Below are 13,049 nucleotides of genomic sequence, written 5' to 3'. Positions count from 1 at the left end.
ATGGTCATTTACCTTGAACTGACCTCAACGTGACCTTGTCGTCCACCATAATGCATTGCATCAACATCATTACACATGTGGCAACGTTTAAAGCCACAAAAAGACTAAAAACGTGCGGATAATGTAAGCTGACGTACGCCGATTCGCGATTCTGCCCAAACATTGTCTCAAGAAATAGGTCACAGGACAAAAGGTCAGTTGGTTAGGGTCATAAAATTTTAGGCTAGGTGTAAAATTGATGAACTCGAGGGTACCGAAAGTTTCGTCGTGATCAGCGCTGCTTTTTCGCGAGAAATTAGCGAAAAACCATGGGGTCCATCCGACTTGAGGTATGTGCCGTGTGTATACTGTATATTCACCGCATCAGGACCTCGGTAACGGACAGACGCAGCCTTCTTGAATAGTACTATAGACGGCTGAAGTCCGCTCCAATCATGTTAACTATATATGACTGAAAAGAATCGGTATTTCGCGGATTCACTGAAAAAGAATCGCTAGTCCGCGGACTAACTAGGAAGTTCGCAGATCCCCGCGACTCTTCAGTGACTTCACGGATGCACTGAAAACTCTTGTAAATCCGCGAAGCCACGGCAGTGATTACGCGGATTCACGAGAGTTTACGTGACTCCGCGGAGCCCCTAGGATCGACCAGTGAATTTGCGAACTCACGGATTTCGCGGACACACTGTAAATACACAAACCTATTCATTTTGTCTATTCATAACATACCCGTATTTAGGAATCCAGCTCAAAACTTAATGGGCTGGTCTTATTGGTCCCAAACTTTGGTAGGGTGACTTTTAGTGTGATCGAACACTTGTGTAGACTGGTATGAGCGTTACTTTACTTATTCTGAGGATAAGTAACACAAATATTGAGGGTAGTTTCTTCCAGCGTTGGGCGCAGATGCCACCAGCAGTGCGTCATTAGCGCGGGTACGCTACATTTACATTTACGTCCGACCGCTGCATCTCAGGCTATTAGGACAACGATCCCACGAATAGCGACCCGTGGTCCCATTCCGGCGGTCACGACGGCACGTTTAACTGCCGTGTAATACCGGTCATCTGTGTTCATAGTCGGTACAGTTAGGTAATAGCGAGGGCAAGCAGGAAGTGGGAGCAAAGTAAATACCTATCCATCCATTGTATTTGTACGTGCGTGTGGGGAGACCGACCCCAATTCATTGGTGTTCAACAGCGAGGTCAAGAAACTTTCGTACTGAGTCGCATGAGCTTATCCATATCCAGGCTTCTAGTTTTGTTCAGACTTCAGCTATGATGGGCGCTCACTTTCTACAGAAATTGACTATTCATTGAGGTCTGCATGGTATGCACCGTCTGAGCGGTTGCTGACACAACTTATAGGTCGGATCTTGCACGATGTCTGCATGGTCTTGCAATGGGCATCACTTTAGAGTGTACACTGGTAGTGCCAGGGCTGTATTTTTCGGAGAAGGGAGACTGTGTTGCGACTCTCCCGTTTGGCAATTTCAGGAGTTGTAAGAGATGAGCCGTCAGATCCGATGACTTATGGTATATGGTGTATGGTGTATGTATACATTCGTGTTGCCTTACCACAGCATTTTTTCCAATTCTTATAAAAGTCAAAACCATTGTTTGGGAAAGCGTGGAAATAAAATATTATCTCGCCGCTACCTAACCTCATCTGTTTGCCCATCATTATGTTTGGCCCATCTCATCTATTTATTCTCCGGTTTTCTTTCTGCCCAATTTTGACCTCATATAACAGTCTTTCCTCTATCCTTGTTGACCGTTTCTCCCTGTCGGTCTGCATATTCTATTCATTCTATGTTATTATTTTTTTGTTCTCTATGTCTGTGTCTCTCATTATCTCTCCTTACTCTCTCTCTCTCTCTCTCTCTCTCTCTCTCTCTCTCTCTCTCTCTCTTCTCTCTCTCTCTCTCTCTCCTCTCTCTCTCTCTCTCTCTCTCTCTCTCTCTCTCTCTCTCTCTCCTCTCTCTCTCCTCCTCTCTCTCTCTCTCTCTCTCTCTTCTCTCTCTCTCTCTCTCTCTCTCTCTCTCTCTCTCTCTCTCTCTCCTCTCTCTCTCTCTCTCTCTCTTCTCTCTCTCTCCCTCTCTCTCTCTCTCTCTCTCTCTCTCTCTCTCTCTCCTCTCTCTCTCTCTCTCTCTCCTCTCTCTCTCTCTCTCTCTCTCTCTCTCTCTCTCTCTCTCTCTCTCTCTCTCTCTCTCTCTCTCTCTCCTCTCTCTCTCTCTCTCTCCTCTCTCTCTCTCTCTCTCTCTCTCTCTCTCTCTCTCTCTCTCTCTCTCTCTCTCTCTCTCTCCTCTCTCTCTCTCTCTCTCTCTCTCTTCTCTCTCTCCTCTCTCTCTCTCCTCTCTTCTCTCTCTCTCTCTCTCTCTCTCTCTCTCTCTCTCTTCTCTCTCTCTCTCTCTCTCTCTCTCTTCTCTCTCTCTCTCTCTCTCTCTCTCTCTCTCTCTCTCTCTCTCTCTCTCTCTCTCTCTCTCTCTCTCTCTCTCTCTCTCTCTCTCTCTCTCCTCTCTCTCTTCTCTCTCTCTCGCTCTCTCTCTCTCTCTCTTCTCTCTCTCTCTCTCTCTCTCTCCTCTCTATCTCTCTCTCTCTCTCTCTCTCTCTCCTCTCTCTCTCTCTCTCTCTCTCCTCTATCTCTCTCTCTCTCTCTCTCTCTCTCTCTCTCTCTTCTCTCTCTCTCTCTCTCTCTCTCCTCTCTCTCTCTCTCTCTCTCTCTCTCTCTCTTCTCTCTCTCTCTCTCTCTCTCTCTCTCTCTCTCTCTCTCTCTCTCTCTCTCTCTCTCTCTCTCTCTCTCTCTCTCTCTCTCTCTCTCTCTTCTCTGTAACTGGTTACTTTTTCCTCCTCATATTTAACTACCTTTTATCCTTTCCATCCTCCTGCAGCCGTCCACCTGGATTGTTTCACCAGAGTCAGGTCAGGCTGCACGACTGAGCTGAGAGCTTCTCACTGTTTGATGGTACATACCTTATGATACCGAGTTCACTGCCCCGGTTCCTGTGACCTGTACCGTTGGGTGACCTCGTGTGACCCGCGGGGCCGTCAGACCAGCCCTAATAACGCCATGTCAGGCCTCGTTACGACCCATCGGCCGTAGTCGTGCATGACAAAGCTGGATAGCTGAGCTAATATACGGGGTGCCTGGGAGCGAAGCAGTGCTTCACTGTGAGCGGAGCGGGCCGGTCGGCTCGGCCGGCGCTTCGCTACGGACGAGGGCAGTCGGCGAGGAACAGCGAGGGAAGAAGTGTGTACTGGTGTCTGCCGATAGACGAAGAGAGTCTCCCTGGCGCCTACGAAAGTCGTTTGACCGTCTATCCACGCTTCTGTGTTGACGTCTACCGAGAAACGCAGCTCGTCAGTAGACATTACACATCCAGTGGCGAGTGTACTGTGTAGTGTCGGTGTTGCGTCGTCCACAGTGAGGTCGCCTGGTGTTGTGTTGGCTCAGTCGTGGTGTAACGCAGTGGCTGTTCGAGTGGAGTCCAGTGGCCAACAGCAGTGTCCGCTCCTGTGCGTCACCTGCTCGTCACACAAACAGTTGCGTGCGCGTCCGTCACGCCCGTGACTTCGAGCATTCCCATCACACCAGCCACCTGTCTATAATAACAAAATAATCTCTGATCTCCCATCCACGAGCCAATCAGAACGCACGCTCTCAGGAAGCGGGTCGCTGTCCCGCAGCCGTATCCACACGCATACGAGTCGATTTATTCACGGTGACGACAGGGGCCGGCGGCTGGGAACTCTCCCGGGACTCAGCTGGGCCAGGTTGAGGGCGGTGCGGCGGCGCTTCCTGCGTCCCACAGTGACCGCCGTGGCCGGCCAGCCAGGCCGCTGCACTTTCACCGTCTCTCCCGGTCGAGCGCTGTCTCCACTGGCCGGCAGAATACTCGCGGAACTAGCGGCGCGAGCGGCGCGCGAGCCGACGTGCGAGCGCGAGTGGGGTGCGAGAGGTGCGCGTTTTGCTAGTCAGAGTGGATCGAAACTTTGTGGCAAATTACGAGATTTCCTTATGCTAAAAGCGTCATTTAGCTGCAGTTTGAATGCGTTGATCAGGATGAGACGGGTGCAGTGAAGTCAAAACGTCTACCGCAATCCGTTTTTTGTGGTCAGACAGTACGTGTGGCGCGCGGTCCGCGGTGGTTAGACAGTGATGGAGCCACTGACGGTGATCAGGAGGGCTGCTGCAGTCGCCACTCTTCTGACACTGGTAAGTTGGAGGAATACATTTGCTTATTGTAACTGTTTTATGCTAGCAATAATGCACTGGATCGTTTGTAATTCAGTTTTTTTTTAATTGCACTGAATGGACAACTTTCATTAGTTATCAATTATGATCTTTATCGAGAACCAGTTCTGAGAAAAGTTTGTTGATGTTTGTTGCAGCCTGGTGTACCTTAAGCGTGGCAAAGTTGGCAGAGAACGTGGTTTATAAGTTTTTTTTACATCACTGGCCATTATCCTCAAGTCCGCTCTTTCATCCATTGCCCTTACTCCACTGATCCACTCCGACTCTAATTGTTTATTTTACTGTTATTCACGATAAAAGTGCTTTCCTTGCAACAATGATGAATGAGAATAACTCAGAGCTACCGTCTAGCTGGATCCTGCATGTCCGCTGCAGGAGCTATGCACATAATCACACAATCATAAACAGAGGCATCAAAACGCAAACAAAGACTGCCCTCTGATAGACCGCAGCCCTGACCTGGGACGGTGCCGCTGTTTTTCCTTAGCCTGGTCGCCAGGGAACGGCCTTTGTATCGTATTGCCACGCTCTTTTGCATCATGGCTTCTTTGCTGGCCGTTCTCGTTTTTATTTGCCATGCCGGTGATGAACTACCCCAGCTTTTGCACTGAAAAACCTCACCGCTGCCCCGAATCTGTGTGGTATTTCGTTGGTTTGCCATTTCTGTAATGTGCAGAGGAGTTGCCAAGAATCTAGAGCAATGTGATTGATCTCCTACAATGCGGTGATCATCCAGGCCACTGTTGAGTTTTTGCACAAGATTATTTGATGGAATACGACATACGAGGCAGCTTGTTTTTATAACGAGAAGAAAAACGCCATTGGGGCACATTGCTATTTTGTGGTTGACCTGGTATCCGAGTGCTGGAGCAATTATGTAGTGTAGCAACAGTGTCTTTTTCCGTGGAAACGCTATCGCCACGACTAAATTCTCATTGGTCTGATTGTACTCTTTCATATCCTATTGGCTGTCATCATTATTCTTCCTCTTTCCATATTCTGTCTGATTCTCATCACACACTTCCGGCCCTGTTTCTTTCGTGTTTTTTTTCCTGCCGTTTCCTTTCCATCCCTTGACCAGCGTCATTCTCATACCGTGATTGAGTTACGTGTCGTCACAGCTCGTGGCGCGTGAGATCTCGTTTTTGTCACGACTTCGTGGAAACTAGCGCCACCATCGCCGGACCAAACCTTACGCCACTTTTCCGATTAGTCCACAACAGTCACTCTGAAAATCAGCCAACAATATAGAACGTCATCAACATGGCTAGAACTTACGCATAAGATATGCAGGAGCTTTGTAATTAATATGATCTAAAGTTTTATTTTTTCAGCTAGAACACTTCTTGACCACCATAACTATATCTCTACATTTTAATTCTGAAACCCATTCACACCCGGACCAATATTATTGCCTCACCCGGATCCTACAAGGACCATATCCTCCTTTCCCAAGCATCCGCTTCAGGACCCTTTCCGGATTCCAAGAACCCGACCGTTCCGTCCCACCCGGGCATATTTCGGAACTATTCGCGTGACGTAATATTAATGACGCTGCTCTGTGGGCTCATCATTGCTGCAGCGACCGACCCGGAGCCCTGACCGGTGACGTAACATTGTGACGTCACTCATGCGATGTCCAGTCATGCCCGCGGGCAGTTTGGGAGTTTCACAACGGTGGTGACTAAACACGGGCCAGGTGCACCCTGTACCGATGGTACGGTAAAGGAAGTGTGTGTTTGGGAGAGGGAAAGATTGCGATGGTAGTTGGTAAACGCTGACATGTTGTTGTGTCTCGTAAGAGACAGGGAGATGTATGACGTCGGGAATAGTCGGACGTCGGAGACAAGCCGGCTTGTTTCCAAATTTATGCGCTTCTTACTGTGCTGAATATTTTATGTATTTCGGATAAATTGCAGTCTCTCTTTCTCTATCTCCCTCCCTCCCTTTCTCTCTCTCTCTCTCTCTCTCTCTCTCTCTCTCTCTCTCTCTCTCTCTCTCTCTCTCTCTCTCTCTCTCTCTCTCTCTCTCTCTCTCTCTCTCTCTCTCTCTCCCTTCTCCATTTCTTGTCACCCATCTCTGACCACTGCCTCTACCCACAGCTCTTCTCGTCCTGCCATTCAAACGACGTCCGTGACCGGGCCATCGACTTCTTCAGCCTGCTGAAGAACCATCTTCTTCCACAACAGCCGACGGAGCCGGACCCCAGTGCCAGCAGCGCTCAGCACACGGAGGTCCGTGGTAACTGTCTTCACGAATACTACGCCGTGCAGCCGGGCGTTCCACTGACACTGACCTCCACCAACTACCCGGGTCCGTACCCGCCCAACGAGTGCAGGAAGCTGGTACTGACGCCGACTGACGCCTACACCTCCGTGGTGATGGTCTGCACAGATGTGGACACGTTCGGGACGGGTGTGCTCGGTCGGGTGACCGGGGACATGCTGGAGTTCCCCGGTGCGGTGGTAAACAGGAAGGTTCATACCGTGTATGGCGTGGATGTGACGCAGTGTGCGGCGGTACCGTTCACCAGGCGCGCGGCGCCCGGACAGGCGCTCAAGATGGGTTTCTTCTCGGACGACTTTGTGCAGCGGCGCGGGTTTTCGTGCCAGGTGTGGGGTGCGGCGGTGCAGAGGCCGCCGCAGGGTCTGGTGGAGTATGAGTCCGGTCCGAGCGGGTCGGAGGGAACGATAGGACCACAGCAACATCAACAACATCAGCAGCAGGGATCGCAGAACAACTTCCAGCCACAGGGAGTACAGCACCAGCAACAGCAGCAGTTTCAGCCCCAGCAGTTCCAGCCGAGTCAGCAGCATCAGTTCCAGCAACAAGAGTTTCAACCTCAGGAACAGTTCCAACAGCCATTCCAGCAGCAGCAGTTCCAACAGCAAGAGTTTCAGGAGCAGTTTCAGCCCCAGCCAGATCAGCAGGAGTTCAAGGAGCAGGCGCAGCGACCTGTCGATACACAGTCCCTTATCACCGGCGGCTTTCAGCAGGTCCTTCCACTGCTTAACATCCCCGGCTACCGTCGTCCGACCCCGGGCGGTGGTAACGCCCCTGCGCCTCCGCGACGTCCCAACATCGGCGCCCTACAGGGACTGGCCAGTCTGTTCGTCCCCTACTCGGCGCCCCGGCAGAGCAGGCCAGCGCGACCACCGTCGAGACTCCGCGGCCCCTCGCGCGGCTCCAGGGGAGGCTCGAGGAACCCGAGGCGCCTGCGGAGGCCGATCCAGAGGGTGGCCCACCACCACCCGGCGGGGTACATCAGGTTCCCGAACGAGAGACGCCGACGCCGCAGGTCGCTCGCAGAACTGCTGAAGGCGAGGATTTTGACGGGAGATTCGGACATACAGAGCATCGCGACATCCACCGAAGGACAGGCGCCGGTGTTGTCGGACGAACCTAGCGACTGGAGTGCTGTGTTTGTCGACGACGACCAGCTCGAGGTCGAGCCCGCTCCTCCCAGTCAGTCCGCTGAGCACATCCCTCCTCACCAGGACTCCGGCGGATTCACTCCTCCGGAGAAGGTGGAGTACATCTTCACACCTATCCGGTTCTCCGCTCCGTTCGATCCGGAGAAGGGGCCGCCAGCCTTCTTCCGGAGGGAGCGCGTCACCAGCAACACCACCGAGTCTCCGCTGAAGGTGGTGCCGTACGTGGTGACGCCTCATCCTGTGGTGCTCCACGCCACTGCTGATGGTGCGCAGGTCATGTCACATCTGCGTCCCCCGCGTCCGAAGCAGTTCCCCACCACGCCACAGCCATGGGGACAGAGGCTGTCACGTCGGCCCGTGGTCACGAGCAAGGCGCCAGGGGTGATCGAACAGTCTCAGACACAGGAAACAACGGCAGAAAATGCTCCAACTTCTCAGTCAGAGGAATCGGGTGCAGATAAATCCACGCAACGTCCCGTGACAGAAGCGACATTAACGACAGAGCGGTCAGTGAATGAAGCGACCCAGACCACCCTCGACAGGATAGACGAGAGCGTCCCGGAGGATGCAAACAATGCAGATGAGTCCAAAGAAGGTTCAAGGAGAGTGGATGTGCCTGATGAAGACGTTACTATTGATGGCCAGAAGGGTAACAGGAAGAAGGGCTCCAGTCAAAAGAGCAAAAATGAACAGAAGAACGTAGACGCAGCTAAGCAGCCGGTGAGAAGGGTGGACACTCCCAGTCCCAAACCTAAACCCAAGCCACAGAGGCCAAAGGAGAAGCAATCTGTTCCTGACGTGGATCGACCAAACGAAGGTGAGACAGTTATACTTACTATCTACAACAGATAGAATTGTTCTTCTGACTGTCGATCAAGTGCTATATGGCTTTTAAGCGTTTAATTACGTGATGCTTTGTCACATACTTTTAAGTTTTTGAGCATTTTATGGTTCCTTTATAGCAGCCTAAAATAGAAAAAGCAATAAACAAAGCACCTGTTATACATGGGAAATGAGAATTATAGGATTATGAAGGGTTCTAAAATTCCACCTTCCGCATTTCACAAGGTTATTTTAGACCTTTTCATCTCATAGCTTAACGTGTCTTTTGTCTTCGCTCGGTCACAAAAACGTTAAAAGCAGTTCCACTGCTGTTGACTCGATGCTATAAATCTGAGACTGTAACCATGCGTCAGAAGTCCTCCAGGGGCTGACCCACGGACTGTGTATTTGTCTCCGCGGCATTTTGGCCGTAAATAGTCGACAGCAGACGCACACCACACACGGTCGGCGCCCTCGCCAGATTTATGGCCAGACTTGTGGCACGGCTGCAGGGGCGTATGTCAAACAGACACCAGCCAACAGAAGTAGAGGGAGCTGGATAGGGTAAAACTCGTGGCTTCTTGGAGGCAGTGGCGGCGCTGATTTTGGACGCTGATTTTTAAAATGAAAATTTTGCGAGTCACGTCTTCCCAAAGAAAAAAAAATACTTCGTCTAGTTCCAAAAAGTCTATGATTGCATTAACAAAGTGAAGCTAGGCAAATCCTCAGTGTCAGTGAAGGTGTACGTATAGGCTTTGTCGGCTGTCGCAATTTTCCTGGACACTTTGAAGCCTGTCCAATGCTTCCTCGGTTTCGTCGTCCTCTGCTTAAATTTCAAATGATTCTAAAAGCACAGCGTGTCACAAAGTTCGCTCAAAATTCAGCCGGCGCATCAGACGGCGCAAATGTGCCAGTCATAAAGACGGCCGTCGGTTGTTGCCGTTGTAAATAGGCCTCTAAATGCGTCTGGCTGTCATCTATGTTACGTCCAGTACGGGTGAAGGCCGGCACTGAATTCCTCGTGAAACGCTGGCGACAAATGCTGGACAGTAAACGTTGCGTTCGGCGACGGCCAGCCATCTGACGTTGTCCCGACAATGGCGGCGACTGAATGGCGATGGATGACGCCATTTGCATAACAAGTAGATCACTGACCTCATGCCCGGAGGGCGGGGTGTGGACCGAGACTCGTGTTATGCTTCCGACTTCTGAGGCGAGCTATTGTGGGCTTATTTCAGGAGGCCCATGGCCATTTTATGAGATTAAACCGTCTAGATGAGATAACGGTCCACAGCCAATGGCTTGAGACCTCAAGTCATTTCAAATTGTGCTGGCTCCTGAAAGTGTCTGGTGTCTTATTATGTGTTTGATAGTAAAGTGTTAACACCACTCAGTAATATCACTAAATCAAGCAAGCCACGCTGATGAGTGGCAGGTCAGCCCTAGGTCCATCCCACAATGTCACATAGGCGTGCGGCGTGTCTCATTCATCTCTAACCCCCGACCTATTGCAGAGGGCTGCGGCCTGGCCGGGCCGGCCGTTCAGGCCCGCGTGTTTGGAGGAGAGGACGCTCTACCGGGCAGCTACCCGTGGGTCGTCTACCTGGTCTCTGACTCTCCAAAGTCCACCACAAAAACCACCTACTGCACGGGCAGTCTGATCTCCCGCCGCTGGGTACTGACGGCCGCACACTGCGTCGACTACGCTGTCACCACGACCATCAGCATGGGCTACTTGGACGTCTCCAAGGAGACCAACCTGACACTGAAGATGGAGTCGAACGACTACCGTGTGCACCCGTACTGGACCCGTCTGGCCAAGGAGCACGACGTGGCGCTGGTGCGACTGCCACGGGACGTCACGTGGACGGAGCACGTGCGGCCCATCTGTCTGCCGCGCCGCTCCGAGGTCGGAAACACGTTCGTGGAGGCACGTGCCGAAATCTGCGGATGGGGGAAGACATACAATGATCAGGTGAGTAGTGCCGGAGGGATTGGCGAGGTAGCTCACGAGAGACTGCAGATGAGGGATAATATCGATAAGATGGATATTTGTTGGATTTGGCTTTTATATATCAAATTCATTGATTAAAATTTATCGTTTCGTAGAAACATGTTTACTTAGCAGATGTGTCTGCTGCTTTTGTCGACGCTTACAATCGCAAAACGAGATGCAGCAAATGAGTGATGTTGTTCACTTTGGTTCTTTATATTTTTTCCATGACTTATTATATTGCATCCCTTGACCCTTCGCGTCCCTTCGAACTCATGATGACCGTCTTAGTTTCAATGTGTCCTCGCAGAAGGGCGGCAGTTTCGTGCTGCAGCGGGCCGAGGTCCCCATCAGAAGCAACTGCGACTGCATGGCCTCGTTCCCCATCAACATGACACCGCTGAAGATCTGCTGCCACGGACGCTTCCACTCGCCCTGTCAGGTAACGGTTCACGGTGATCGGAAAATGGACCACGGTGAATGTAAAATATCCAAACCTTGACTGATGGGCGCTAAGCGGAACGAGACAGACACCAACTAGAATTGGGGCGCTTTCAGGAATATGACATTTAGGCCCTCACTCACTTGTGGGAAATGGCGATCAAATATGGCGAAACATCGTTGAAGTTTTTTATCAGCTTACGTCAGCCACTGGTTTCCAATCGTGTAGTGTCCACAGACATGGCTGAATACCAAAACTTCAGTGCTGTGGTATAACGAATTAGGATGACGGATACAATTTGAGACTGATTAGCGCTATTCAGCCAGGTATGCGGGCCGCTTTTTCTTCTGAAGTTCGATGCCCTCTGCTACCTTCCTTTTGTGTGACGAACCCCGCAGAGCGAATGTGTTTGTAGTATCGCTCACCGATCTTTTAGATTCCCGCTCAGTTGAGATCTGTAATGAGCGCGAAGCAGGAACTTGTCAAATTAGAGTCACTTTACTAATGCAGTTATTTGTATTGTAATCCCTTGAGCAGGTTCTGAAAGCGTAATTGCATGCCAATATTTAACATAGTTGTAGCGTGGTTGCGATAGTGGTCGAATGTGACAACATAAAAAGGCCTTTGCAAAACCCGTTCAATTGGTAGCCCTGTCGAACAACACCAAATAGCCCACTGTGTGCCCTGTGTCGACCGCTGACCCCCTGTCTGCCCTCAGGGCGACTCGGGCGGTCGTCCGCTGATCCCCTGTCTGCCCTCAGGGGGACTCGGGCGGTCGTCCCCTGATCCCCTGTCTGCCCTCAAGGCGATTCGGGCGGTGTGTGCCCTGTGTCGTCCGCTGACCCCCTGTCTGCCCTCAGGGGGACTCGGGCGGCCCGCTGCAGCTGCGGAGGCACGGCCGCTACACTCTACTGGGGGTGAGCAGCTTCACCAGCGCCCAGGGCTGCGATGTCGGCATGCCGGCCATCTACACCCGCGTCACCGCCTACCTGGACTGGATCGAGGACAACAGCGGCCTGGTGGTGCCTCTGTAGGAAAACAGCAGTATGGCGGTACCGCTCTGAGGACAACAACGGACTGGTGGTGCCGCTCTGAGGACAACAGTGGACTGGCGGTGCCGCTATAGGACAACAACGGACTGGTGGTGCCTCTGTAGGAATATGATGGTCTGATGGTGCCGCTCGGGGGGGTACTGCGGCCTATTATTGCCGCTCTCAAGCTAAGGTACAGTGACATAGTGGTGCCGCTGTAGGACAAAAAAGGCCTGCTGATGCCGGTACTTGCCGCCGGATGGCAGAGGGAACGGGGTCAATCTTAGCATGGTGGGAATGGAAATAAAGGATTAACAAAAGTCTGCTTAAAGACTGGTGTAATAAGCAAAAAGCTTTTGTTTTGAAGAGCAAAGCAAAAGGGAAGTATTTGTCATCGGAAACTGCTCATTTTGTTATTAATTTGGTATTGGGCTACATAAGAGACTTTGTTAGATATATTTTGTATTGTGGAAATGTCGTGTGGTGTCTTTTGTTGTGTTTATCAATCGTTTATATCAACCGTTTCCTCTGTTTTATTGTGGGCGCATCGTTGTATGGTGAGAGCCGTCCATATTGTGAGAGCCGAGATGACGGGACGTTTAGGGTGCTGGTGGCATTGGGTGGCGTTGTTCGCGAGTTTGTTTTTACAAATGCCACTGTTATGTTTTAGTGTTTTGGCTCAATGGACTATGGAGTGAGTAGAGGCTAATGAGGGTGTCAAGTAAATGTGCTGTCAGGTTGATGTGTGCTGCTTCTGAAAGCACTGCGTCGGCTATTGTTTTGCGAAATGCTCAATATACCAGTTCGATAAATGTATTAGTGTCAATGTATTAGTGTCAATTAGCTGGTGTATGAGTGTCAATTTACAGTGCGCTTGAAAAATGTTCTATGTCTTCGAATGTGGAGATATGCCTTATTGTGCCTTTTGGACGAAAGTCATATTGAACACCCTCCAGGACTGGGAAACAAGTAGGTAAACATGACACTGAATCGAAAAAAATTGCAAGGAGCCCCTGTATATGCTCCTGAGGTCATCTCAGGTCATAAAAGGTCTTCACCAGGCTTTTGTGAAT

At 51.0% G+C, this 13,049-nt stretch overlaps 1 protein-coding gene across 1 annotated transcript; it reads left to right on the top strand.

The window, feature by feature from the left end:
- The first annotated feature begins 2,929 nt into the window (after nt 1-2,929).
- Nucleotides 2,930-12,788, top strand: LOC122373464 (serine proteinase stubble-like). Its single transcript, XM_043351549.1, has 5 exons — nt 2,930-4,215; nt 6,357-8,505; nt 10,025-10,485; nt 10,814-10,945; nt 11,806-12,788. The coding sequence occupies exons 1-5, from the start codon at nt 4,159-4,161 to the stop codon at nt 11,977-11,979; spliced, it is 2,973 nt and encodes a 990-aa protein (XP_043207484.1). The 5' UTR covers nt 2,930-4,158; the 3' UTR covers nt 11,980-12,788.
- The last annotated feature ends 261 nt before the right edge of the window (nt 12,789-13,049 follow it).

Source organism: Amphibalanus amphitrite, unplaced genomic scaffold, assembly GCF_019059575.1.
Source record: "Amphibalanus amphitrite isolate SeventyFive unplaced genomic scaffold, NRLGWU_Aamphi_draft 001499F_arrow, whole genome shotgun sequence".
Classification (NCBI taxonomy): domain Eukaryota; kingdom Metazoa; phylum Arthropoda; class Thecostraca; order Balanomorpha; family Balanidae; genus Amphibalanus; species Amphibalanus amphitrite.
The sequence above is the reverse complement of the archived record's forward strand: the minus strand, read 5'-3'. Positions and strand labels throughout refer to the sequence as shown.